The sequence below is a fragment of the Dicentrarchus labrax genome, unplaced genomic scaffold, assembly GCF_905237075.1.
Source record: "Dicentrarchus labrax unplaced genomic scaffold, dlabrax2021, whole genome shotgun sequence".
Taxonomy (NCBI): domain Eukaryota; kingdom Metazoa; phylum Chordata; class Actinopteri; family Moronidae; genus Dicentrarchus; species Dicentrarchus labrax.
Window position 1 is genome coordinate 2045546 of NW_026136704.1, and position 27043 is coordinate 2072588.

The 27043-nt window shown below is 36.5% G+C and overlaps 1 protein-coding gene and 1 long non-coding RNA gene across 2 annotated transcripts in view; both read left to right on the plus strand.

The window, feature by feature from the left end:
- LOC127361954 (hydroxysteroid dehydrogenase-like protein 2) overlaps window positions 1-27043 on the plus strand; it is a 103504-nt gene that overhangs the window by 75593 nt on the left and 868 nt on the right. Inside the window, 9 exon segments of the mRNA XM_051397147.1 lie at window positions 21375-21539; window positions 21625-21723; window positions 22262-22376; window positions 22559-22662; window positions 22742-22840; window positions 22930-23013; window positions 23016-23123; window positions 23232-23303; window positions 26893-27024. Coding sequence (XP_051253107.1) covers window positions 21375-21539; window positions 21625-21723; window positions 22262-22376; window positions 22559-22662; window positions 22742-22840; window positions 22930-23013; window positions 23016-23123; window positions 23232-23303; window positions 26893-27024 — 978 coding nt within the window.
- LOC127362390 (uncharacterized) lies at window positions 7535-12121 on the plus strand. Its single transcript, XR_007884443.1, has 3 exons — window positions 7535-7615; window positions 11121-11224; window positions 11816-12121. It is a non-coding gene; the product is annotated as an uncharacterized LOC127362390 (long non-coding RNA).

Sequence of the window (27043 nt, forward strand, 5' to 3'; positions counted from 1 at the left end):
TAAAGAGCAGGGAGTCCAAAACTTCGATCAGTACGCCGTCCAACCAGGTGAGAGCATGCTAGCTGAGCTAATGCTAACCTAGCATGTGTAGTTACAGGCTTATTCCTGCACACTGTCATGTGGTAGTTGGCTGTGGTCTCTGATTGGTCGACAGGGCACCCCCTGCTGCCAGACTTCTTCCTGGACGACGCACCCGAGACACTGGTGAAAAGATGGAGGAACACGGTAAATACTATAAATACAGCAAATACTATAAATACAGTAAATACATTAAATACAGCAAATACTATAAATACAGTGCAAATACATTAAATACAGCAAATACTATAAATACAGCAAATACTATAAATACAGCAAATACTATAAATACTGTAAATACTATAAATACTGTAAATACTATAAATACAGCAATACTGTAAATACTGTAAACACAGTAAATACTATAAATACAGCAAATACTATAAATACTGTAAATACAATAAATACTATAAATACTATAAATACTGTAAATACAAAGTAAATACATTAAATACAGCAAATACTATAAATACAGCAAATACTATAAATACAGCAAATACTATAAATACAGTAAATACTATAAATACTGTAAATACTATAAATACTGTAAATACAGTAAATACTATAATACAGCAAATACTATAAATACTGTAAATACAGTAAATACTATAAATACTATAAATACTGTAAATACAGCAAATACATTAAATACAGTAAATACTATAAATACAGCAAATACTATAAATACAGCAAATACTATAAATACTGTAAATACATTAAATACAGCAAATACTATAAATACAGCAAATACTATGAATACAGCAAATACTGTAAATACAGCAAATACTATGAATACAGCAAATACTATAAATACAGTAAATACATTAAATACTGTAAATACTATAAATACAGCAAATTACTATAAATACAGTAAATACTATAAATACTGTAAATACAATAAATACAGCAAATACTGTAAATACTATAAATACTGTAAATACTATAAATACTGTAAATACTATAAATAATAGCAAATACTGTAAATACTGTAAATACAGTAAATACTATAAATACAGCAAATACTATAACACTGTAAATACAGTAAATACTATAAATACTATAAATACTGTAAATACAGCAAATACTATAAATACTGTAAATACTATAAATACTATAAATACAGCAAATACTATAAATACTGTAAATACTATAAATACTGTAAATACAGCAAATACTGTAAATACTATAAATACTATAAATACAGCAAATACTGTAAATACTTGTAAATACTATAAATACAGTAAATACTATAAATACTGTAAATACTATAAATACAGCAAATACTGTAAATACTGTAAATACAGTAAATACAGCAAATACAATAAATATATGAAATACAATAAATACAGTAAATACTATAAATACTGTAAATACTATAAATACTGTAAATACAGTAAATACAGCAAATACTATAAATACAGCAAATATAAATACAGTAAATACTATAAATACTGTAAATACTATAAATACAGCAAATACTGTAAATACTGTAAATACAGTAAATACAGCATATACAATAAATACAGCAAATACTATAAATACAGCAAATACTATAAATACAGTAAATACTATAAATACTATAAATACTATAAATACAGCAAATACTGTAAATACTGTAAATACAGCAAATACTATAAATACAGCAAATACTAAATACTGTAAATACAGTAAATACTATAAATACAGTAAATATAAATACTATAAATACTGTAAATACAGCAAATACTATAAATACTGTAAATACTATAAATACTTTATAAATACAGCAAATACTATAAATACTGTAAATACTATAAATACTGTAAATACAGCAAATACTGTAAATACTATAAATACAGCAAATACTGTAAATACAGTAAATACAGTAAATACAGCAAATACTGTAAATACAGTAAATACAGCAAATACTGTAAATACAGTAAATACTATAAATACTATAAATACTGTGAATACAGAAAATACCATAAATACTGTAAATACAGCAAATACTATAAATACTGTAAATACTATAAATACAGCAAATACTATAAATACAGTAAATACTATAAATACTGTAAATACTATAAATACAAATACTGTAAATACAGTAAATACAGCAAATACAGTGAAATACAGCAAATACTATAAATACAGTAAATACTATAAATACAGTAAATACTATAAATACTGTAAATACTATAAATACTGTAAATACTATAAATACAGCAAATACTGTAAATACAGCAAATACTGTAAATACTGCAATTTGTGTAAAATACAGAATACTATAAATACAGCAAATACTATAAATACTGTAAATACAGTAAATACTATAAATACTATAAATACTGTAAATACAGCAAATACTATAAATACTGTAAATACTATAAATACAGCAAATACTATAAATACTGTAAATACTATAAATACTGTAAATACAGCAAATACTGTAAATACAGTAAATACTATAAATACTATAAATACTGTAAATACAGCAAATACTATAAATACTGTAAATACAGCAAATACTATAAATACTGTAAATATAGTAAATACTGTAAATACAGTAAATATAGTAATTACTATAAATACTATAAATACTGTAAATACTATAAATACAGTAAATATAGTAAATACTGTAAATACATAAATACCGTAAATACTATAAATACTGTAAATACAGTAAATACTGTAAATACAGTAAATACTATAAATACTGTAAATACAGCAAATACTATAAATACTGTAAATACTATAAATACAGCAAATACTATAAATACAGTAAATACTATAAATACTATAAATACAGCAAATACTATAAATACAGCAAATACTATAAATACTACAAATACAGCAAATACTATAAATACTAATAAAATACTGTAAATACCGAAATACAATAAATACTGTAAATACTGTAAATACAGCAAATACTATAAATACTGTAAATATAGTAAATACTGTAAATACAGCAAATACTATAAATACTATAAATACAGTAAATATAGTAAATACTGTAAATACAGTAAATACTATAAATACAGTAAATATAGTAAGTACTGTAAATACAGCAAATACTATAAATACTATAAATACAGAAAAAATAAATATAGTAAATACTGTAAATACAGCAAATACTATAAATACAGTAAATATAGTAAGTACTGTAAATACAGCAAATACTATAAATACTGTATAAATACAGCAAATACTATAAATGCAGCAAAATACTATAAATACAGCAAATACTATAAATACTGTAAATACTATAAATACTGTAAATACAGCAAAGACTATAAATACTGTAAATACAGCAAATACTGTAAATACAGTAAATACTATAAATACTATAAATACAGCAAATACTATAAATACTGTAAATACAGTAAATACTATAAATACTATAAATACAGCAAATACTATAAATACTGTAAATACAGCAAATACTATAAATACTATAAATACAGCAAATACTATAAATACTGTAAATATAGTAAATACTGTAAATACAGTAAATATAGTAAATACTATAAATACTGTAAATACAGTAAATACTATAAATACTATAAATACTGTAAATACAGCAAATACTATAAATACTGTAAATATAGCAAATACTGTAAATACAGTAAATATAGTAAGTACTGTAAATACAGCAAATACTATAAATACTATAAATACAGTAAATATAGTAAATACAGTAAATACAGTAAATATAGTAAATACTATAAATACAGTAAATATAGTAAATATTATAAATATAGTAAATATTATAAATACAGTAAATATAGTAAGTACTATAAATACAGTAAATATAGTAAATATTATAAATACATTAAATATAGTAAATACTATAAATACAGTAAATACTATAAATACAGTAAATATAGTAAATATTTTAATACAGTAAACATAGTAAGTACTACAAATACAGTAAATATAGTAAATATTATAAATACATTAAATATAGTAAATACTATAAATACAGTAAATATGGTAAATATTATAAATACATTAAATATTGTAAATACTATAAATACAGTAAATACTATAAATACAGTAAATAAATATAGTAAATACTATAAATAACTATAAATACAGTAAATATAGTAAATACTATAAATACAGTAAATACTATAAATACAGTAAATACTATAAATACTATAAATACTATAAATACAGTAAATACTATAAATACAGTAAAATACTATAAATATTAGTAAATACAGTAAATACAGTAAATACTATAAATACAGTAAATACTATAAATACAGTAAATACAGTAAATACAGTAAATATAGTAAATACTATAAATACAGTAAATATAGTAAGTACTATAAATACAGTAAATACTATAAATACTATAAATACAGTAAATACTATAAATACAGTAAATACTATAAATACTATAAATACAGTTAATATTATAAATACAGTAAATACAGTAAATACTATAAATACAGTAAATACTATAAATACAGTAAATATAGTAAATACTATAAATACAGTAAATATAGTAAGTACTATAAATACAGTAAATATAGTAAGTACTATAAATACAGTAAATAGTATAAATACAATAAATACAGTAAATACAATAAATACAGTAAATACAATAAATACAGTAAATACTATAAATACAGTAAATACTATAAATACAGTAAATACTATAAATACAATAAATACAATAAATACTATAAATACAGTAAATACTATAAATACAATAAATACAGTTAATACTATAAATACAGTAATATTATAAATACTGTAAATACAGTAAATACTGTAAATACAGTAAATATTATAAATACAGTAAATATTATAAATACAAAATATAAATACTGTAAATACAGTAAATACAGTAAATATAGTAAATACTATAAATACTATAAATACAGTAAATATTATAAATACAGTAAATACAGTAAATATAGTAAATACTATAAATACATTAAATATTGTAAATACTATAAATACAGTAAACATAGTAAATACTATAAATACAGTAAACATAGTAAATATTATAAATACAGTAAATATTGTAAATACTATAACTACAGTAAATATAGTAAATATTATAAATACAGTAAATATTGTAAATACTATAAATACTACAGATATTACAAACACAGTTTCTAAAGTAGGATAATGAAATATATCTATAATTACATTATAATAAACAGCACACTGACCTCATTGTGCCTTTAAGCGTCACTGTGGCGCCCCCTGATGTCTCATAAAGACAAACCAGTCAAATTACCTGTTTTTTTTTTCTCCACGTTGCTAGGGGCGACCCCAGCCTTCAAACCACCGCCTCCCTCCAGTGGACCAATAGAAAGCACGTTTGACGCCATCAGAGGAGTCATCAACGAAGACGTCGTCAAGACAACACAGGGCATTTATCAGTTCGACCTATCAGGTAACAGTAAAGTTAGATTGTGTCCATATAAGGAGATTCTGTGGGCGTGGCAACAACATGAACGTCTTTATGTCCATATAAGGAGATCACAAAGGCGTTTGGTTCCTGGACTTGAAGAGCGGCGCCGGCAGCGCGGGCCGGGCCAGCCCGTCAAAGCCGACGTCATCATGGCGATGGACTCGAGCGACTTCAGCAAGATGTTTGCAGGTGAGCCGTCACCACGGTAACGCTGGTGTAAAACACAGCCATAGCGATGGATTTAGCGGCGTTGTTTCCGTGGTAACAGCTGTGTGTTGGCGTCCTCAGGGGAGCTGGAAGCCGACGATGGCCTTCATGTCGGGAAGCTGCGGGATCAAAGGCGACATGACGCTCGCCCTCAAACTGGAGAAACTGATGACCCGCATGAGCAAGGCCAAACTGTGAGACTGAAGCCCCGCCCCCAGACCCACTCAGGCCCCGCCCACCCGCTGTACATGTTGCCTTAATAAAATAATAATGAAATAATAACATTTTAATAAAACCTTAATAAAAAACTGAAAACGTTGTGGTTTCATTCAGAGAACTCTGTTTATATCTCTGATATTATTATACTGAGGACATTCAGCACACAGACCATTATTAACATTAGAATTAATGTTAATATTCATATATAAATATATATGTATATTTTTATATATATATATATTTATATATATATCTATATATTTATATATAGATATATATAGATGTGTGTGTTGCAGCCAGTCACTCCACCATCTCTCCCTGTTGCGTGTCAACAAGTGTGAAGTGTGTATTTCAGCCTGTGTGTGTGGATCAATAAACTGTCTTATGTGTAAAAGCTGGTGTCACATTTTACACATCAAACAATAAAAACTGTTTAAGTAAAAACCCTCCTGTTTTCTTCTTCTGTGATCTCTTAGTAAAAGGGGCATTTAATTATCATATTAATATTAATATATATATTATTATTAATATCTATATAAGGACCGTGCATGCCTATAAGTAAGAATACCTGTCAGATAAATGGGAGTGTGATAAATATTCAAGTTCCTCAAAACTAAAACGTTTGGTTTCCTTTATTATAATTATAAAATAATATACTATTATTATTATTATTATTATTATTATTATTAGAGTTATGAAGTATCAGAGTATCAGTATCTGTATAAATCTACAAATATCAGTATCTGCTGTCGGACACCATAAAACAATGAGCATGAGTGATTCACTCAGTCTCTCAAACACACCTGCGAGTGCAGCTGCTGAACTTCCGGTTCTCAAGTTATCCAATCAGAGGCCGGATCCAGGTGTACGGGAGGGCTTTTAGTCGCAGCTGTGGCGGCTCCGGCCGTCAGCTTCCAGCCGCTCTTCGGTCGTTCCCCTCGGCAGAGAACAGTGGAGCATGTCGGCGGTTCTCGGACGGATGACGACGACGACGACGACGACGATGATGATGATGATGGTCTGGGTTTGGATCAGTCTGCTGACTCTAGCCCGGTTCAACACGGCACAGGACCAGCACCGGGACGCCGAGCTCACGGCGCTGCTGGAGGAGACCGGGGAGCGGCGGAAGACTTTCTCCGGTGCCAGTGTGGAAGTTCCTGAACGGTAAAAAGATCCACCTGTGATCAATAAAGGAAGTTAAATCCAACATGGAGTTCAGAGTTTGTCCTGATGAAGTGAATGAAGTGATTTAAATAGTTTCACACTCACTTTGTTTTTACTAACTGCTCATTAAACCCTGAAATATAATTAAATAAATGTAACCTTCCTCAACCAGCAGACATAATAAATGTAATTATAATTAAACTGCTGTTAATATTTACATTTATTGTATCATTAATGAAAAAAATCAACTTTTGTTAAAAAATGTCTCTTAGCTTCTCTGAGCCACTAGCTTAGTCCAGCTACGGCCACGCCCCCTGTGGTTCTCTCTGCTGCCTTTAGTGGGCGCTAGCTATCAGAACTGAAGTTGAACTGGATTCCTTCCCATCATGCATCAGCAGTAACTCTTTCTGTTTCAGAGCGCCGTGACGGTGGTGAGGCGTCAGATTTCCGGCCGGGCGCAGTATCTCTGCAGCGGCAGCTCGCTGTCTGTTCGCTTCTCGCTCATTCGACACACTGATCTGCGCCTGGCAGGTGAGTTTGATTCGTCCACCAGCTGCAGAGATTTTACACACTTGGATTGCCAGAATGAAATATAGAAGTTTAGTTTACTGACTGATTCAGTCTCATTATATAATGTCACACCAGGAGCATCAGCAAGCTTTAGCTCAAACTATAAAACGTTAAAAAGGTTCAAATGAAACCTATTAAACTCTTTACACCGGCACACTGCAGTGGGGGCGGAGCTACAGAAATCTTCATGTGCTTTAATCAGTCACATTTAATGTTTACTGAAGCTGCCAAATTAAGATTAGCGCATGGTGTTGATTCATGTTTCTAATAAATTTTCCCCACTCAGCGACACACCCGCTGAGGAACCAACTCTGGTTATTGGCAGCTCCATAGTCAGAAACGTGAAGTTAGCGAAGCCAGCGGCCATAGTTTAATGTATCCCTGGGGCCAGAGCGGGCGACATTGAATCAAATTTAAAACTGCTGGCTAAAGATAAACATAAATACAGTAAGATTGTTATCCACGTCGGCGGTAACGACACCCGTTTACACCAATCGGAGGTCACTAAGATTAATGTGGAGTCGGTGTGTAATTATGCTAAGACAATGTCGGACTCCGTAGTTTTCTCTGGACCCCTGCCCAATGTGACCAGTGATGACATGTATAGCCGCATGTCGTCATTCCACCGCTGGCTGTCGAGGTGGTGTCCAGCAAACGATGTGGGCTTCATTGATAACTGGAAGCCTTTTTGGGAAAACCTGGTCTGATTAGGAGAGACGGCATCCATCCCACTTTGGATGGAGCGGCTCTCTTATCTAGAAATATGGCGAAGTTTATTTCTAAAAACCTGACAGTCCAGAGTTAGGACCAGGAAGCAGAGCTGCTGTCTTACACACTTCTCTGCTCTTTCTTTAGAACAGTCACCCACCCAAAACCCCATAGAGACTGTGTCTGTCCCCCGACCACCTAAATTATTTAAAGAAATAAAAACAAGAGGAGTTCAACATAAAAATCTAATAAAAATTAAAAACAACTCAGTAGCACAAAATAAGAGAATGAAATGTGGACTGTTAAATATCAGGTCTCTGTCCTCTAAAGCTGTTTTAGTGAATGAATTAATATCAGATTATGATATTGATTTACTTTGTCTTACTGAGACCTGGTTGTCCCACGAGGAGTATGTTAGCCTAAATGAATCCACCCCCCCAGTCATATTAATACTCTCATTCCTCGAGGCACAGGCCGAGGAGGTGGAGTGGCAGCCATATATGATTCGGAAGCGTTTTAATGGACCCTAAACCTAAACTAAATTATAATTCATTTGAAAGCCTTGTTCTTAGTCTTTCTCACCCAAACTGGAAAACACTGCAGCCAGTTCTATTTGTTATAGTGTACCGCGCTCCTGGACCGTACTCTGATTTTATATCTGAATTCTCAGAGTTTCTATCAAGTATAGTCCTTAAATCAGATAAAGTAATTATTGTAGGTGATTTTAATATTCATGTGGATGTTAACAATGACAGCCTTAGTAATGCATTTATATCATTAATAGACTCAATTGGCTTCTGTCAGAGTGTAAATAAACCAACTCATTGTTTTAATCACACTCTTGACCTTGTTCTATCATATGGCATTGATATTGAACATTTAATAGTCTTCCCACATAATCCTTTCCTATCTGACCATTATTTAATAACTTTTGAATTCATACTATTAGATTATAAGCCATTAGGCAAAACTTCTGTCGTGGAAATTCTTCCCAAAGTTGAGAGGTGCTAAGTCTCTGAAGAACTTTCAAGCCGGTGTGATAATCAAGTCACTTTACTTCATGCTGCATGGAGAGAGAAGGTCACGTCATGGATGTTCTCTCCCGACTTCCAAAATGCTCTCCCTTATATACATTTCAGTGCATCTCATTACATCACAAACAATGAAACCCCTGTGTGTCTTGCAAATGTTACTCCTGTAAATCCAGGTCTCTCTCACCAAATGGTCCTTTGATGTGTGACTTCCCCCTGGCTCTTCCTATCATAAACTCAACCTTTGACCAGGGGCACATCTATTTTATTACCCCCAAATCCTGTTTCTCTCCCACACTTCCTACAGCAGATGTCTATCTGACAGTGCTGTAGCTAAATTTAAGGAGGAGATTCCCTTCAGTGTTTAATTCAATGCCATGTCTGAATTTAAGAGTCCTATAACGACTTTAGTCCCTCTGAAATTGATAATCTTGTCGATAGTGCTACAGGCTCACTACGATCAACATTAGACTCTATCGCTCCTATAAAAAGGAAATTATTAAACCATAGGAGACTAGCACCTTGGTATAACCACCAAACCCGCCAGTTAAAACAAATAGCTAGGAAATCTGAAAGGAAATGGCGCTCTTCCAAATTATCAGAATATCGCTCAAATTGGCAAGATAATCTTAAAACCTATAGAAAGGCCCTCCGTATTGCCAGAGGAGCCTATTACTCAGCTCTAATAGAAGAAAATAAGAACAACCCTAGGTTCCTCTTCAGCACTGTAGCCAGGCTGACAGAGAGTCACAGCTCTATCGAGCCACATATCCCCATAAACTTAAGTAGCAATGACTTCATGAGCTTCTTCTATAATAAAATTATTACTATTAGAGAGAAAATTAATCACCAACTGCCATCAACAGTTATCAGTGGCTCTCCAAGTTCAGGGACTTCTGTCAATGTAAACTTAGATGTATATTTAGACTGTTTTTCTGCTATCGATCTTCATCAGTTAACTTCAATCATTTCTTCATCGAAGCCATCAACCTGTCTATTTAACAGGCAGTGTTTCCTTGCCCTTGTCTCAAAGGTCTTGCTCATGGTGGTACTGTTGGGTCTCTGTAAATGTTAAAGAGTTCGGTCTAGACCTGCTCTATTTGAAAAGTGTCCTGAGATAACTTCTGTTCTGAATTGGCGCTATACAAATAAAATTGAATTAAGTTTTCTAAGACTTTTTTTTTTTACTTCCAGTAAAAGCAGGGTCCCCAATAGAAGCCTGTCTCCATTAAAAAGCTGGCTGTGGCTCCACGTTCTGACAAAACAAGTTTAACATTTATTCAGATGCTGCAAACAAGAGAGCAGATTGTAAAGTCTGTACAGTCCGTTCCTCCATTATTTATTCAGGGTCCACCCATCAGAACAAAGTGTTTCATTAAATAAATCTGAGTTGTGAATATGATGTCTGTTTGCCTTTAATCAGCTGAATATAACAATCATTGTGTTCGGTACCTTTTAGAATGACACTTTTTTTATCTACAGAGGAAGCAGGTCCTCTTCCGGTGGAGTCCGCCATGTTTGTACAGTAGCCCAGAGTGGACAAAAACACTGGATCTAGAGCGACTTTCATGTTTTTCACAAGTTCTGCAACCAGTTTCTCTTCCACAGCCCGATCTCATTCCCAGGTTATCAAACGCTCTAAATCCCACACTGGTCCTTTTAGGTTAATCCTAATTAATGGGTGATGGGTTACTATCTTTTTATTTTGTCCTATCGTCTTTCCACAGACGGGAGGAGGTTGTTGACAGATGGATGTCAAGGTTCTGTTCGTAACCTCGGGCCGTGGATGCTGCTGACGCTGCCTTATACCAGCTGCCACTTGGCATTATGGGTAGGAACATTTAAAAAAAAAAAATAAATAAAAATAAATAGATATATAGAGATAGAGATATCTCTATATATATATATATAATATTTATATATATATATATATATATATATATATATCTACTCTCTATATATATATAGATAGAGAGATAGAGAGATAGAGAGATAGATAGAGAGATAGAGAGATAGAGATAGAGATAGAGATATAGATATATAGATATAGAAAATATATAGATATATAGATATATAGATATATAGATATATATATATATAGATATCTATAGATATAGATATCTATATATAGATAATATAGATATATATATATATAGATATCTATAGATATATCTATCTATATATCTATCTATATATCTATCTATATATCTATCTATAGATATATATTAGATTATCTATCTGATTTTCATTATCACCCTAAATACCAAATGTTCATAATTTCTACTCCCCTTTTTTAATTTTGATTTAGCGATAAACTGTCTGATTACTTTGCTTCTGATATAGTCTGCTTAAAGATAAGAGCTAGAATGAGTTAAATATTGACTTTTCCCCCTGGTGACGGTTGTGTTTTTTCACTCTCGAGGTTTCAAATGGAACCTGGTTTCGTCAGCTGAGACTTCGTTACTTTGACCATCTGCTGCAGGCAAACGTAACTGGTCTGGCCACCTGTGAGAATCCTGCAACATCCCTGCAACTGATGCCACCGTTGGTGACTTGCAGAACAACAGATGTCACTGTGAAACTGCCTCTTGGAACGTCGGGGCGCCCGTGGTGGTGGTCGCCGTGGGGGTCGTCGTCGGGGCATCAGACGTGTCAGCCAGTGGTGGGGCGCCCGTGGTGGTGGTCGTCGTCGTGGCGCCCGTGGTGCTGCTGGTGGTGGTCGTCGTCGCCCGGGGCGCCCGTGGTGCTGCTGGTGGTCGTCGGCCGGGGCGAGTGGTGGTGGTGGTGGTGGTCGTCGTCGTCGCGCAAGTGGTGGTGGTGCTGGTACTGGTGGTAGTCGTCGGGGCACCAGGGGTGTCGATTCCGGTATACGGCCCTTCAGAAATTTCATCAAATCCCCACAACTCAAAGATTTCTGTGTCAGCATCAGTCACTTCGTCATTCCGGAACCCACTGGGCTCCGTCGGTTCCCTGGATGACGGGCTCCACTAGAACTTGCTCAAAGTCCCAAAGCTCCCACAGGTTGGGGTTTTGGAGAGCTCTTGGGTGTCGATCCCGCCTAGTTTGTGTTGCTGCAGTGGAACAAGCTGCCAGCATCGTGGATGTTTTCCCAGCAGAGTCTAAATAAATCACTTCAAAGATTGAATCCCAGGGCACCCGGCGCACCCAGGACACCCGGGGCACCCAGCGCACCCGGGGCACCCGGGACACCCGGGACACGGACGCCCCCGAGCGCCTACAACGGGCGCCCTGCTGACTACCACCACCATGGGTGGCCCCCAGCGCCCCAGGCGTCCCGATGACGACCACCACCACGGGCGCCCCACCACTGCCTGACACGTCTGACCCACCCATTCACCCCCTCACGTGTGTGTGTGTGTGTGTGTGTGTGTGTGTGTGTTTAATAAACCAAAGCATTACTAAATCCGTCTATTCCCTTTTTTCCTAACTTGTAAAGATTTGTTTGACTTGAGACTATTGAGATGCGCCTGTAGATTTAAATTAGAATATCATGGTAAAGTTCATTTCTTTCAGTAGTCAAATTCAAAAAGGGGAAACTCGTATAGATTCATTACACACAGTGAAACATTTCAGGCCTTTATTTCTTTTAATTTTGACTATGGCTTACAGCTAACAAACCCAAAATTCAGTATCTCAGAAAATTTTAATATTAGTACTAGTTCAATATTGTTGACTCACAATGTTACACTCTAATCAGTTAATTAAGTCAACACCTGCAAAGGTTTCCTGAGCCTTTAAATGGTCTGGTTCAGTAGGTTACACAATCATGGGGAAGACTGCTGGCTTGACGGTTGTCCAGAAGACAGTCATTGCCACCCACAAGGAGGGAAAGCCACAGAAGGTCATTGCTAAAGAAGCTTGCTGTTCAGAGTGCTGTATCCAAGCATATTCATAGAAAGTTGAGTGGCAGGAAAAAGTGTGGTAGAAAAAGGTACACAAGCAGCAGGGATAACCGCAGCCTTGAGAGGATTGTGAAGCAACGACCATTCAATAATTTGGGTGAGATTCACAAGGAGTAGACTGAGGCTGAGTCAGTGCATCAACAGCCACCACACACAGATGTATCCAGGACATGGGCTACAACTGTCAGAAGCGTCTTACCTGGGCTAAGGAGAAAAAGGACTGGACTGTTGCTCAGTGGTCCAAAGTCCCCTTTTCAGATGAAAGTGAAGTTTGCATTTCATTTGGGAATCGAGGTCTTCCTCCCAAAGTCTGGAGGAAGAGTGGAAAGGCACAGAATCCAAGTTGCTTTTAGTCCAGTGTGAAGTTTCCACAGTCAGTGATGATTTGGGGATCTGCTGGTGTTGGTCCCCTGTGTTTTATCAAGTCCAAAGTCAACGCAGCCAAATGTCTACCAGGACATTTTGGAGCACTTCATGCTTCCTTCTGCTGACAGGCTTTATGGAGATGCTGATTTCATTTCCCAGCAGGACTTGGCACCTGCCCACTCTGCCAAAGGTACCAATACCTGGTTTAATGACCATGGTTTTACTGTGCTTGATTGGCCAGCAATCTCACCTGACCTGAACCCCATAGAGCATCTATGGGCTATTGTCAAGAGGAAGGTGAGAGACACCAGACCCAACAATGCAGACGAACTGAAGGCCGCTATCAAAGCAACCTGGACTTCCATAACACCTCGGCAGTGCCACAGGCTGATTGCCTCCATGCCACGCTGCATTGATGCAATAATTCATGGAAGATTAGCCCCGACCAAGTATTGAGTGCATATATGAACATACTTTTGAATAAGCAGACATTTCTGTGTTAAAATGTATTGGTCTTATGAAATATTCTAATTTTCTAAGATACTGAATTTTGGGGTTTGTTAGCTGTAAGCCACAATCATAAAACTTGAAAGAAATAAAGACTTGAAATATTTCACTCTGTGTGTAATGAATCTATATAATGAGTTTCACTTTTTGAATTGAATTTCTGAAATAAATGAACTTTGTCATGATATTCTAATTTATTGAAATGCACCTGTACATTCATTAATTTCTGATAATTAATCAGACATATTGTGACAGAAACTTTTATTTTATTGTGTAATCTGCTATAGTGATTTAACTCCTAGCTTTAAACTGGAAACTGGAACCCATGTTTTAGGACGTCTATCAGTAGAAAACGGCATCAACAGGATTCTCTTATTGTAAGGTAGAAAATGTCCATAATGGGCTTTTAAAAAGAACTTGAACAACATAAAACCAACTGAATAAGTTTGATATTCAGTATCTTTTGATGGTGAAGCATTTTTAAACCTTCCTGTCCAATGAGAGCGCTCCAAACTAATCTCTGCCTAAAGGAATATAAACAGTTCCCACAACATCAGGGGTTGCTCCTCTGTTTAAAGTGGATAAACAAAGTTATAATGCATTGAAATACAACTGTGTGCTTCAGAGTTGTATCTGAACGTCAGTGAATAATGGTCGAGTAAGGTCCGATCACAGACTCAAACTGCCTAGCTTAGCAATTCAGACTAATCTTTAGCTAAATGACATTATATAGAACAACCTTCCTCCTCCCATGTGCTCCGCTACATCAGGCGGATAGAAGTGATGGATGCCTCCTGAAAGATTAAGATTTAATAGGAGCCATTAATTAATAATTGTATTATATTAGGTTAGTGATGGTTCATATTTCTTGGTGAATGTGATGAGTTGGTGTTTCTGATATATTTTCATTATTTTGTCTGTGTGACTGAATGCTGAGTCACATGGATGTGAGCGGAGCCACTGAGCACCTGTCCACCTGTGAGTGTGATGAGTTTATTCACTGTGAATAATTATGAGTTCACGCTCCTTACTCTAGTTTGTATCTTATAAAATTATTAAATGCATTATTTCCTATCTAAGATCACAAATCTAAGTTCTGATCTGTGACTTCAGGTTTCACCCACGACCAGGACACATTGTGTTACTTTGTTTTTAAATGTTTGTCTCCTTCAGTTGAAAATGACCAAAGACAAGCAATCGTGGACGTTGTGCCAGCCTATTTCCTGCCTAGCAACCAGGAGCCAATCGTGACTAGTGAGAGGAATCAACCAATCAGGAGCAGCAGCTCTCTGGTTGTCCTGTTTTCGTGTTGCTTCGAGCTAATTTTAATTAAATTAAACTAACATGAACTTTTAGTGGGTTTATCTGGATGTCTTAAGGGTCTGAACCACTGACGGTGTAGTATATAGTGCCGTGCACTTATACTGTCACGATGATGTTAGTGAAGTGTAGGCAGAGGGATACTAGGTTGTGATGATGTCTAGTTCCCGGGCTACCGGAGTGAGTGTAATGCAGGCAACGTGTGGGCAATAAAGCGACACTGTTGGAGTTAAAGACAAGCCTACGGATGTCCATTATGTATGTCGAGTCACCCGGCCATGAAGAACTATAACATGGTGTCAGAAGTTGGTCCAGTTCGTCAGTTTGCCGAAGTCGAAAAACACCAGAGTTTTGCTAGCTAAAAGTTGTGCTAGTGGTAGCGTCCCTAAAAAAGTAGACGCACGGAGACCTGCAACGACAGGGAGACGGTATGATGGAGCAGTTCAAACTACCATCGCCACTGGTGTTGACAGGCAACTTGGGAGAAAACTGGAGAAGATGGGAACAGCGCTTCCAAATCTACATGACCGCGAGTGGTGCAGAGGGTAAGGATGAAAAGATCAAAGTTTCCATCTTACTGCACGCACTAGGAGAGGAGGCTCCAAGTGTATACACACTTAACCTTCCAGAAGAAAAGACTGTGAAAGATGTTCTCACAGCTTTTGAAGCATATTGTCTGCCCAAGAAAATAATACAGTGTTTGAGAAAGGCACCAATTTTGGGCATACCCTATGACAGCCTCTGTCTCCATTGATAAATATGTGACGGAGCTCAGACAAAAAGTAAGGGACTGTGAATTTGACAAACCGGAAAACGACATGATCAGAGACAAGATTGTGTTCAGTATGAATGACCAGCGTCTTAAAGAGAGACTTTTAAGAGAGCCAAATCTTACATTAGAAAAGGCCATAGACACTTGCCGTGCTGAGATCGCCAGAGCTCAAATAGAAGCAATGAGCGCAGCCACTCAAGAGAGATCTGTACATACAGTGCATAAGAAAAAACAGGACAGTCAACCACGCAATAAAGGGACTAAAGCAACCTTTTCAACACACACAAAGCAGTGGACATGTAAACACATGCAGAAAATGTGGGAAAATCACACCAGCCCAAACAATGCCCAGCATATGGAGTTTCCTGCCACAAGTGTGGTAAACAGAACCACTATGCAAAGATGTGTGGGTCAGGTAAAGCACAGCATAGAAGGACAGTGCATGATATCAGTCCAGAAATTGACACTCTGTTTATTGGAACAGTGAACATTGACCAGCTCGACTCAGCCTTGACAAGTCCTGGTACTCTGAAGTACAGGTTGACAACATGTCCGTAAGGTTCAAATTGGATACAGGAGCAGAGGCCAATGTCCTACCACTGAGGATGTTTAAGTCCATGAAAAAGGAAGGCCAGACGGGAAAGGAGAGCACACCTGCAACTACAGCCCACAAAACAGTGCTGGTGGCTTATGGAGGGATGAGGCTGAGGCCAGAGGGGTTACTCACACTCAAGTGCTCTACACCCAAAGCTCATGCAAGTCTGCCGTTTACATATCGAGACACTCATCCACACCTATCCTAGGGGGAGATGCTTGTGTAGACTTGCACCTGGTAAAAAGGCTGGACATCGACAAACTGGATGTGAAACATCCAACTACGAAGGAGGAGCTGATAGCTCCACACCCAACAGTCTTTGAAGGTCTGGGGAGTTTGCCGGAGAATATCACATCCACACAAACCCCAAGGCTACGCCAGTCATACATGGCTGCAGAAAAATACCACTGGCCATGATGGATAAACTCAGAGACACTCTTGATGACCTGTTACAAGCAGATGTGATTGCACAGGTGACGGAGCCAACACCATGGGTAACTAGCCTTGTAATCACAGAAAAGAAAGATAAGAAGAAATTGAGGGTTTGCTTGGACCCCACTGATTTAAACAAAGCAATACTAAGACAGCACTACTCCATCCGCACAACAGATGAAGTTTTGTGCAAACTTGCTGGTAAGAAGATATTCACAGTGCTGGATGAGAAGGACGGCTACTGGCAAGTAAAGCTTGACAAGGAGTCATCGCTGCTGTGCACATTTAACACACCGTGGGGAAGATATAGGTTCAAACGTTTGCCGTTTGGAATCAAGTCAGCAAGCGAGGTTTTTCAGCAGCGCAATTGTGAAGCGTTCCGTCGACATACAAGGAGTACACATCATAGCTGACGATATGATCATCGCGGCAGCTACAGAAAAAGAACATGATGAGATAATACAGAAAGTGATGACCAGAGCAAAAGAAGCAAATGTGAAATTCAACAAAGAGAAAATACAGTACAAGGTGAGCAGCGTCAACTACATGGGCCACGTCGTCACTTCAGAGGGTGTGAAAGCAGACGAGGCAAAAGTTAAAGCCATAGCTGAGATGCCTCCACCCACTGACAAAGCAGGACTACAGAGGATGCTAGGCATGACAAAATACCTGGCGCAGTACATCCCAGGCAAGGCCACCATAACAGCGCCGCTAAGACAGCTGCTCAGGAAGGACAATATGTGGCAGTGGCAACACGAACATGACGAAGCAGTCAAAAAAACTGAAAGATGCTCTCACAAATGCTCCTGTGCTCAGATTCTTTGATCCACAGAAACAGCTCATCATACAGGCTGATACGTCTAAGGACGGCCTAGGAGCATGCCAAGTGCGGCCGCCTCGGTGTGTTGGTGCGCTTTGTTTTTTCTTGCTTTGTGTGTTAATTCAGTTTTCGGCTGTGATACCCGGGGCTCTTTCACTAAAGAAGAGCTCATGAACATCAGGGGAACAACTCCAGCTGATCTCTTTCCCACTTTTCTTATTTCTTCCGTGGAATTATTGGACATTGTGGTCAAAAGTGCGCTCACCTTTGCTCACGCAGTGAAACGCAGGAGGAGAGGGAGACGTGCCGGTGCGCTTGTGCGTCTCCGCCAGCGCGGACATCGTACGCCGTTACCTGGAATATTCCTCTCCAATGTGCGCTCACTGTGCAACAAAATGGACCAACTTCAGCTACTTCTGGGGAAAAACAGTGACTTTTCTTCATCCTCTGTTTTATGCTTCACAGAGACGTGGCTGAGTGGATCGGTAACCGGACTCTGCGCTGCAGCTGGCAGGCTTCCAACTCCTCAGAGCGGATCGTGACACAGAACTCTCCGGCAAAACAAAGGGTGGAGGTATCTGTTTTTATACCAACAGTAGCTGGTGTAATGATGTGACAGTGATCCAACAGCACTGCTCTTCTACTCTGGAATCTTTCTTTATAAACTGCAAACCTTTTTACTCCCCCCCGTGAGTTTGTTTCATTCATTCTGGTCGGTGTTTACATTGCACCGCAGGCCAACGTGCAGGATGCACAGCGCATACTCGCCGACCAGATACTGTATGTGGAGCAGACTAACCCGGACTCTTTAGTTATTGTCCTCGGTGACTTTAACAAAGGAAACCTCAGTCACGATCTTCCAAAATATAAACAGTTTATTAAATGCCTGACCAGAGAGAAGAATATACTGGATCATTGTTACACTACAGTCAGCGGAGCTTATCACGCCGTCCCCGCCGCACTGGGCCTCTCCGACCACGTCATGGTCCACCTGATTCCCTCATACAGGCAGAAATTAAAGCTCTGCAAACCTGTTGTGAGGACATCAAAGCAGTGGACCAGTGAAGCTGTGGAGGATCTCCAGGCGTGCTTGGACTCTACTGACTGGGATGTGTTCAGGACTGCTACTAACAGTCTGGATGAGTACACAGAGGCTGTGACGTCATATATCAGCTTCTGTGAGGACTGCTGTGTACCATCACGCACCAGGGTGAGTTACAACAACGGCAAACCCTGGTTCACAGCCAAACTCATTCAACTACGGTTGCAGAAGGAGCAAGCGTTCAGGAGTGGGGACAGGGACAAGTTTAAGGAGTCCAAGTACAAGTTTAGGAAGGCGGTGAGAGAAGCTAAACATCAGTACTCTGAGAAACTTCAACACCAGTTCTCAGCCAACGACTCTGGTTCTGTCTGGAAGGGGCTCAGACAGATAACTAACTACAAGCCCAAAACCCCTCACTCCATCAATGATCTGCGCCTGGCAAACGAGCTGAATGAGTTCTACTGCCGCTTCGACAGACAAAGGAGCAGTCCTGACACCATCCCCCGTGACACCCCTCACCGGCCCCACCTCACCAGTCCCTCCCCCCCCAGCCCAGCAGGAGCTGGGGCCACTTCACAGCTTCACACCTCTGTGAATCCCTCCTCCTCCACCACAGTGACGACTCTCTGCCTCCAAGAGAGGGACGTCAACAGACTCTTCAAGAGGCAGAACCACCGCAAAGCAGCCGGACCAGATTCTGTCTCTCCATCCACCCTGAAGCACTGTGCTGACCAGCTGTCTCCGGTGTTCACTGACATCTTCAACACCTCTTTGGAGATATGTCACGTGCCAGCCTGCTTCAAAGCATCGACCATCATCCCTGTACCCAAGAAAGCAAGGACCACAGGACTAAATGACTTCAGACCTGTTGCCCTCACCTCTGTGGTCATGAAGTCTTTTGAGCGCCTTGTGCTTTCCCACCTGAAAGCCATAACGGACCCACTCCTGGACCCCCTGCAGTTCGCCTACAGAGCCAACAGGTCTGTAGACGATGCAGTAAACATGGCCCTACACTTCACCCTCCAGCATCTGGACTCCCCAGGAACCTATGCCAGGATCCTGTTTGTGGACCTCAGCTCTGCGTTTAATACCATCATCCCTGCTCTGCTACAGGACAAGCTCTCCCAGCTCACTGTGCCTGACTCCACCTGCAGGTGGATCACAGACTTCCTGTCTGACAGGAAACAACACGTGAAGCTGGGTAGAAATGTCTCTGACTCCCAGACCATCAGCACCGGATCCCCTCAGGGCTGTGTTCTTTCTCCTCTACTCTTCTCCCTGTACACCAACAGCTGCACCTCCAGTCACCAGTCCATCAGGCTCCTGAAGTTTGCGGATGACACCTCCCTCATTGGGCTCATCTCTGGTGGAGATGAGTCCGCCTACAGATGGGAGATTGACCATCTGGTGACCTGGTGCAGCCAGAACAACCTGGAGCTAAATGCTCTAAAAACAGTGGAGATGGTTGTGGACTTTAGGAAGAACCCAGCCCCACCCGCCCCCATCATCCTGTGTGACTCCCCAGTCGACTCTGTGGAGTCTTTCCGCTTCCTGGGTACCATCATCACCCAGGACCTCAAGTGGGAGCTGAACATCAGCTCCCTCACCAAGAAAGCCCAGCAGAGGATGTACTTCCTGCGACAGCTGAAGAAGTTCAACCTGCCAAAGACAATGATGGTGCACTTCTACACTGCCATCATCGAGTCCATCCTCACCTCATCCATCACCATCTGGTACGCTGCTGCCACTGCCAAGGACAAGGGCAGACTGCAGCGTATCATTCGATCAGCTGAGAAGGTGATCGGCTGCAATCTGCCATCCCTCCAGGACCTGTACGCCTCTAGGACCAGGAAGCGTGCAGGTAAGATTGTGGCTGACCCCTCCCACCCAGGTTACAATCTCTTTGAGGTACTTCCCTCTGGCAGGAGGCTGCGGTCCATCAGGACTAAAACGTCTCGCCATAAAAACAGTTTCTTCCCGTCGGCAGCTGGCCTCCTTAACAAGGCCCGGATTACCCACTGTCATTGACTCTTATACCCACCCTGTATATAAAGTATGCATTACATTAATGCTCCCACGTTCTTCTGCACAGCTTTCTATTTCTCTTCTTATCTTTATCTATTTATTTGATCCCAACTGCCAATAATCCCGTATTGATCCAGCCCTTCGTCATTAGTCTTAATGTTCTTCTTCTCGGTGTTACAGGAAGTTAGCCGGCCGCACGCTCTTCATCACCGGGGGCAGTCGAGGGATCGGTAAGGCCATCGCTCTGAAAGCTGCCAGAGATGGAGCCAACATCATCATCGCCGCCAAGACCGCTGTGCCCCACCCCAAACTGCCGGGAACCATCTACAGCGCTGCGGAGGAGGGTGAGGAGCTAACAGACTACATGCTAACAGATTAAACCCTGTTTAATGAGACGGTGACTCTGACCCAGCATGCTCTCTGTTTCAGTGGAGGCCGCCGGAGGGAAAGCGTTGGCCTGCATCGTCGACATTCGCGACGAGCAGCAGATCGGAGAGGCCGTTCAGAAAGCTGTCGACAAGTTTGGAGGTACATTCACACTCTCACCTGTTCGCTACGAGTTAATATCCGCACATTTTTATCAAGATATTTATGTATGTATGTATGTATGTTTGTATGTATTTATGTATGTTTGTTTGTATGTATGTATTTATGTATGTTTGTTTGTATGTATGTATTTATGTTTGTATGTTTGTTTGTATGTATGTATTTATGTATGTATGTTTGTATGTTTGTTTGTATGTATGTATGTTTGTATGTATGTATTTATGTTTGTATGTATTTATGTTTGTATGTATGTATGTATTTATGTATGTATGTATGTATGTATGTATGTATTTATGTATGTATGTATGTTTGTTTGTTTGTTTGTTTGTTTGTTTGTATGTATGTATTTATGTTTCTGAATGAAATTAGTTTTTCAAATTGTTGCTCTATTAGATAAATGAGAAGTTGTTCTGGGTTTATGGCTCAGTGTATCAGTGGGTGGGAAGCTGGTGAGGGATCACGTCAGGGAGACTTCCTGCCCCAACAGTGACATCATCATCAGCTTGTTTCTGATTGGCAGGAATCGACATCCTGGTGAACAACGCCAGCGCCATCAGTCTGACAGGAACTCTGGAGACGCCCATGAAGAAGGTGGACCTGATGCTGGGAATCAACCTGAGAGGAACCTACCTGACGTAAGAGTCTGACACACTGCTAACGAGGTTAATTAACTCGGCTAACGAGTCATACTGTTAAACTAGCATGCTAATAGACTTTCATTGTTAACTAGAATGTTGTAGTTTTGTTTAACTCGTTAACGAGCGGAGTTAACGAGCGGAGTTAACGAGCGGAGTTAACGAGCGTCTGTATGTGTCAGGTCTAAGATGGTCCTCCCTCACCTGCTGAAGGGTCACAATCCTCACATCCTGAATCTGTCGCCTCCGCTCAACCTCAACCCCGTCTGGTTCAAGAACCACACAGGTAACCATAGCAACAGACCACTCAGCATCCCATCATACACCTGTGCAGTACTAACGCGTGGTTTGTTTGTTTTATTCAGCGTACACAATGGCGAAGTACGGTATGTCCATGTGCGTCCTGGGAATGGCCGAAGAGTTCAGAGGTCAAATCGCTGTCAACGCCCTCTGGCCTAAAACCGGTCAGTGGCTAAGTGTTAGCATGCTAACAGGCTCCTCATTGACCCTCCATGACGCTAACCCTGCTCTGGCCTGTGTGTTGTTACCGTAGCGATACAGACGGCAGCAATGGACATGTTGGGCGGAGACGGAATTGGGAAACAGTGTCGTACGACTGACATCATTGCGGACGCCGCCACGCAATCCTGTCCCGATCGAAGGACTACACAGGTCACTTCCTGGTGGATGAGGACGTCCTTAAAGAGCAGGGAGTCCAAAACTTCGATCAGTACGCCGTCCAACCAGGTGAGAGCATGCTAGCTGAGCTAATGCTAACCTAGCATGTGTAGTTACAAGCTAGCTTTCCTGCACACTGTCATGTGGTAGTTATTGTGGTCTCTGATTGGTCGACAGGGCACCCCCTGCTGCCAGACTTCTTCCTGGACGACGCACCCGAGACACTGGTGAAAAAGATGGAGGAACACGGTAAATACTATAAATACAGCAAATACTATAAATACAGTAAATACATTAAATACAGCAAATACTATAAATACAGCAAATACTATAAATACAGTAAATACATTAAATACAGCAAATACTATAAATACAGCAAATACTATAAATACAGCAAATACTATAAATACAGTAAATACATTAAATACAGCAAATACTATAAATACAGCAAATACTATAAATACAGCAAATACTATAAATACAGTAAATACTATAAATACTGTAAATACTATAAATACAGCAAATACTATAAATACAGCAAATACTATAAATACAGTAAATACTATAAATACTGTAAATACTATAAATACAGCAAATACTATAAATACAGCAAATACTATAAATACTGTAAATACTATAAATACAGCAAATACTATAAATACAGTAAATACATTAAATACAGCAAATACTATAAATACAGCAAATACTATAAATACAGTAAATACTATAAATACTGTAAATACTATAAATACTGTAAATACTATAAATACTATAAATACTGTAAATACAGTAAATACTATAAATACAGCAAATACTATAAATACTGTAAATACAGTAAATACTATAAATACAGCAAATACTATAAATACTGTAAATACAGTAAATACTATAAATACTGTAAATACAGCAAATACTATAAATACAGTAAATACATTAAATACAGCAAATACATTAAATACAGCAAATACTATAAATACAGTAAATACTATAAATACTGTAAATACTATAAATACAGCTAATACTATAAATACAGCAAATACTATAAATACAGCAAATACTATAAATACTGTAAATACTATAAATACAGCAAATACTGTAAATACTGTAAATACAGCAAATACTATAAATACTGTATATACAGCAAATACTATAAATACTATAAATACAGCAAATACTGTAAATACAGTAAATACTGTAAATACAGTAAATACAGCAAATACTATAAATACTATAAATACAGCAAATACTGTAAATACAGTAAATACTATAAATACTATAAATACAGTAAATACTATAAATACTGTAAATACAGCAAATACTATAAATACTGTAAATACAGCAAATACTATAAATACTGTAAATATAGTAAATACTGTAAATACAGTAAATATAGTAAATACTATAAATACTATAAATACTGTAAATACTATAAATACTGTAAATACAGTAAATACTGTAAATACAGTAAATACTATAAATACTGTAAATACAGCAAATACTATAAATACTGTAAATACTATAAATACTATAAATACAGCAAATACTATAAATACTGTAAATACTATAAATACTGTAAATACAGCAAATACTATAAATACTGTAAATACAGCAAATACTATAAATACTGTAAATATAGTAAATACTGTAAATACTGTAAATATAGTAAATACTGTAAATATAGTAAATACTGTAAATACAGCAAATACTATAAATACAGTAAATATAGTAAGTACTGTAAATACAGCCAATACTATAAATACTATAAATACAGTAAATATAGTTAATACTGTAAATACAGCAAATACTATAAATACAGTAAATATAGTAAATACTGTAAATACAGCAAATACTATAAATACAGTAAATATAGTAAGTACTGTAAATACAGCAAATACTATAAATACTGTAAATACTATAAATACAGCAAATACTATAAATACTGTAAATACTATAAATACTGTAAATACAGCAAATACTATAAATACTGTAAATACAGCAAATACTGTAAATACAGTAAATACTATAAATACTATAAATACAGCAAATACTATAAATACTGTAAATACAGTAAATACTATAAATACTATAAATACTATAAATACAGCAAATACTATAAATACTGTAAATACAGCAAATACTATAAATACTATAAATACAGCAAATACTATAAATACTGTAAATATAGTAAATACTGTAAATACAGTAAATATAGTAAATACTATAAATACAGTAAATATAGTAAATACTGTAAATACAGCAAATACTATAAATACTGTAAATATAGCAAATACTGTAAATACAGTAAATATAGTAAGTACTGTAAATACAGCAAATACTATAAATACTATAAATACTATAAATACAGTAAATACAGTAAATATAGTAAATACTATAAATACAGTAAATACAGTAAATATAGTAAATACTATAAATACAGTAAATATAGTAAATACTATAAATACAGTAAATATAGTAAATACTATAAATATAGTAAATATTATAAATACAGTAAACATAGTAAGTACTACAAATACAGTAAATATAGTAAATATTATAAATACAGTAAATATAGTAAATACTATAAATACAGTAAATATAGTAAATATTATAAATACAGTAAACATAGTAAGTACTACAAATACAGTAAATATAGTAAATATTATAAATACATTAAATATAGTAAATACTATAAATACAGTAAATATGGTAAATATTATAAATACATTAAATATTGTAAATACTATAAATACAGTAAATACTATAAATACAGTAAATAAATATAGTAAATACTATAAATACTATAAATACAGTAAATATAGTAAATACTATAAATACAGTAAATACTATAAATACAGTAAATACTATAAATACTATAAATACAGTAAATACTATAAATACAGTAAATACTATAAATACTATAAATACAGTTAATATTATAAATACAGTAAATACAGTAAATACTATAAATACAGTAAATATAGTAAATACTATAAATACAGTAAATATAGTAAATACTATAAATACAGTAAATACTATAAATACTATAAATACAGTTAATATTATAAATACAGTAAATACAGTAAATACTATAAATACAGTAAATATAGTAAATACTATAAATACAGTAAATATAGTAAGTACTATAAATACAGTAAATACTATAAATACAATAAATACTATAAATACAATAAATACAGTAAATACTATAAATACAGTAAATACTATAAATACAGTAAATACTATAAATACTATAAATACAGTAAATACTATAAATACAGTAAATACAGTTAATATTATAAATACAGTAAATACTATAAATACAGTAAATACAGTAAATACTATAAATACAGTAAATATTATAAATACAGTAAATATTATAAATACTATAAATACTGTAAATACAGTAAATACAGTAAATATAGTAAATACTATAAATACTATAAATACAGTAAATATTATAAATACAGTAAATACAGTAAATATAGTAAATACTATAAATACAGTAAATATTGTAAATACTATAAATACAGTAAACATAGTAAATACTATAAATACAGTAAACATAGTAAATATTATAAATACAGTAAATATTGTAAATACTATAACTACAGTAAATATAGTAAATATTATAAATACAGTAAATATTGTAAATACTATAAATACTACAGATATTACAAACACAGTTTCTAAAGTAGGATAATGAAATATATCTATAATTACATTATAATAAACAGCACACTGACCTCATTGTGCCTTTAAGCGTCACTGTGGCGCCCCCTGATGTCTCATAAAGACAAACCAGTCAAATTACCTGTTTTTTTTTTCTCCACGTTGCTAGGGGCGACCCCAGCCTTCAAACCACCGCCTCCCTCCAGTGGACCAATAGAAAGCACGTTTGACGCCATCAGAGGAGTCATCAACGAAGACGTCGTCAAGACAACACAGGGCATTTATCAGTTCGACCTATCAGGTAACAGTAAAGTTAGATT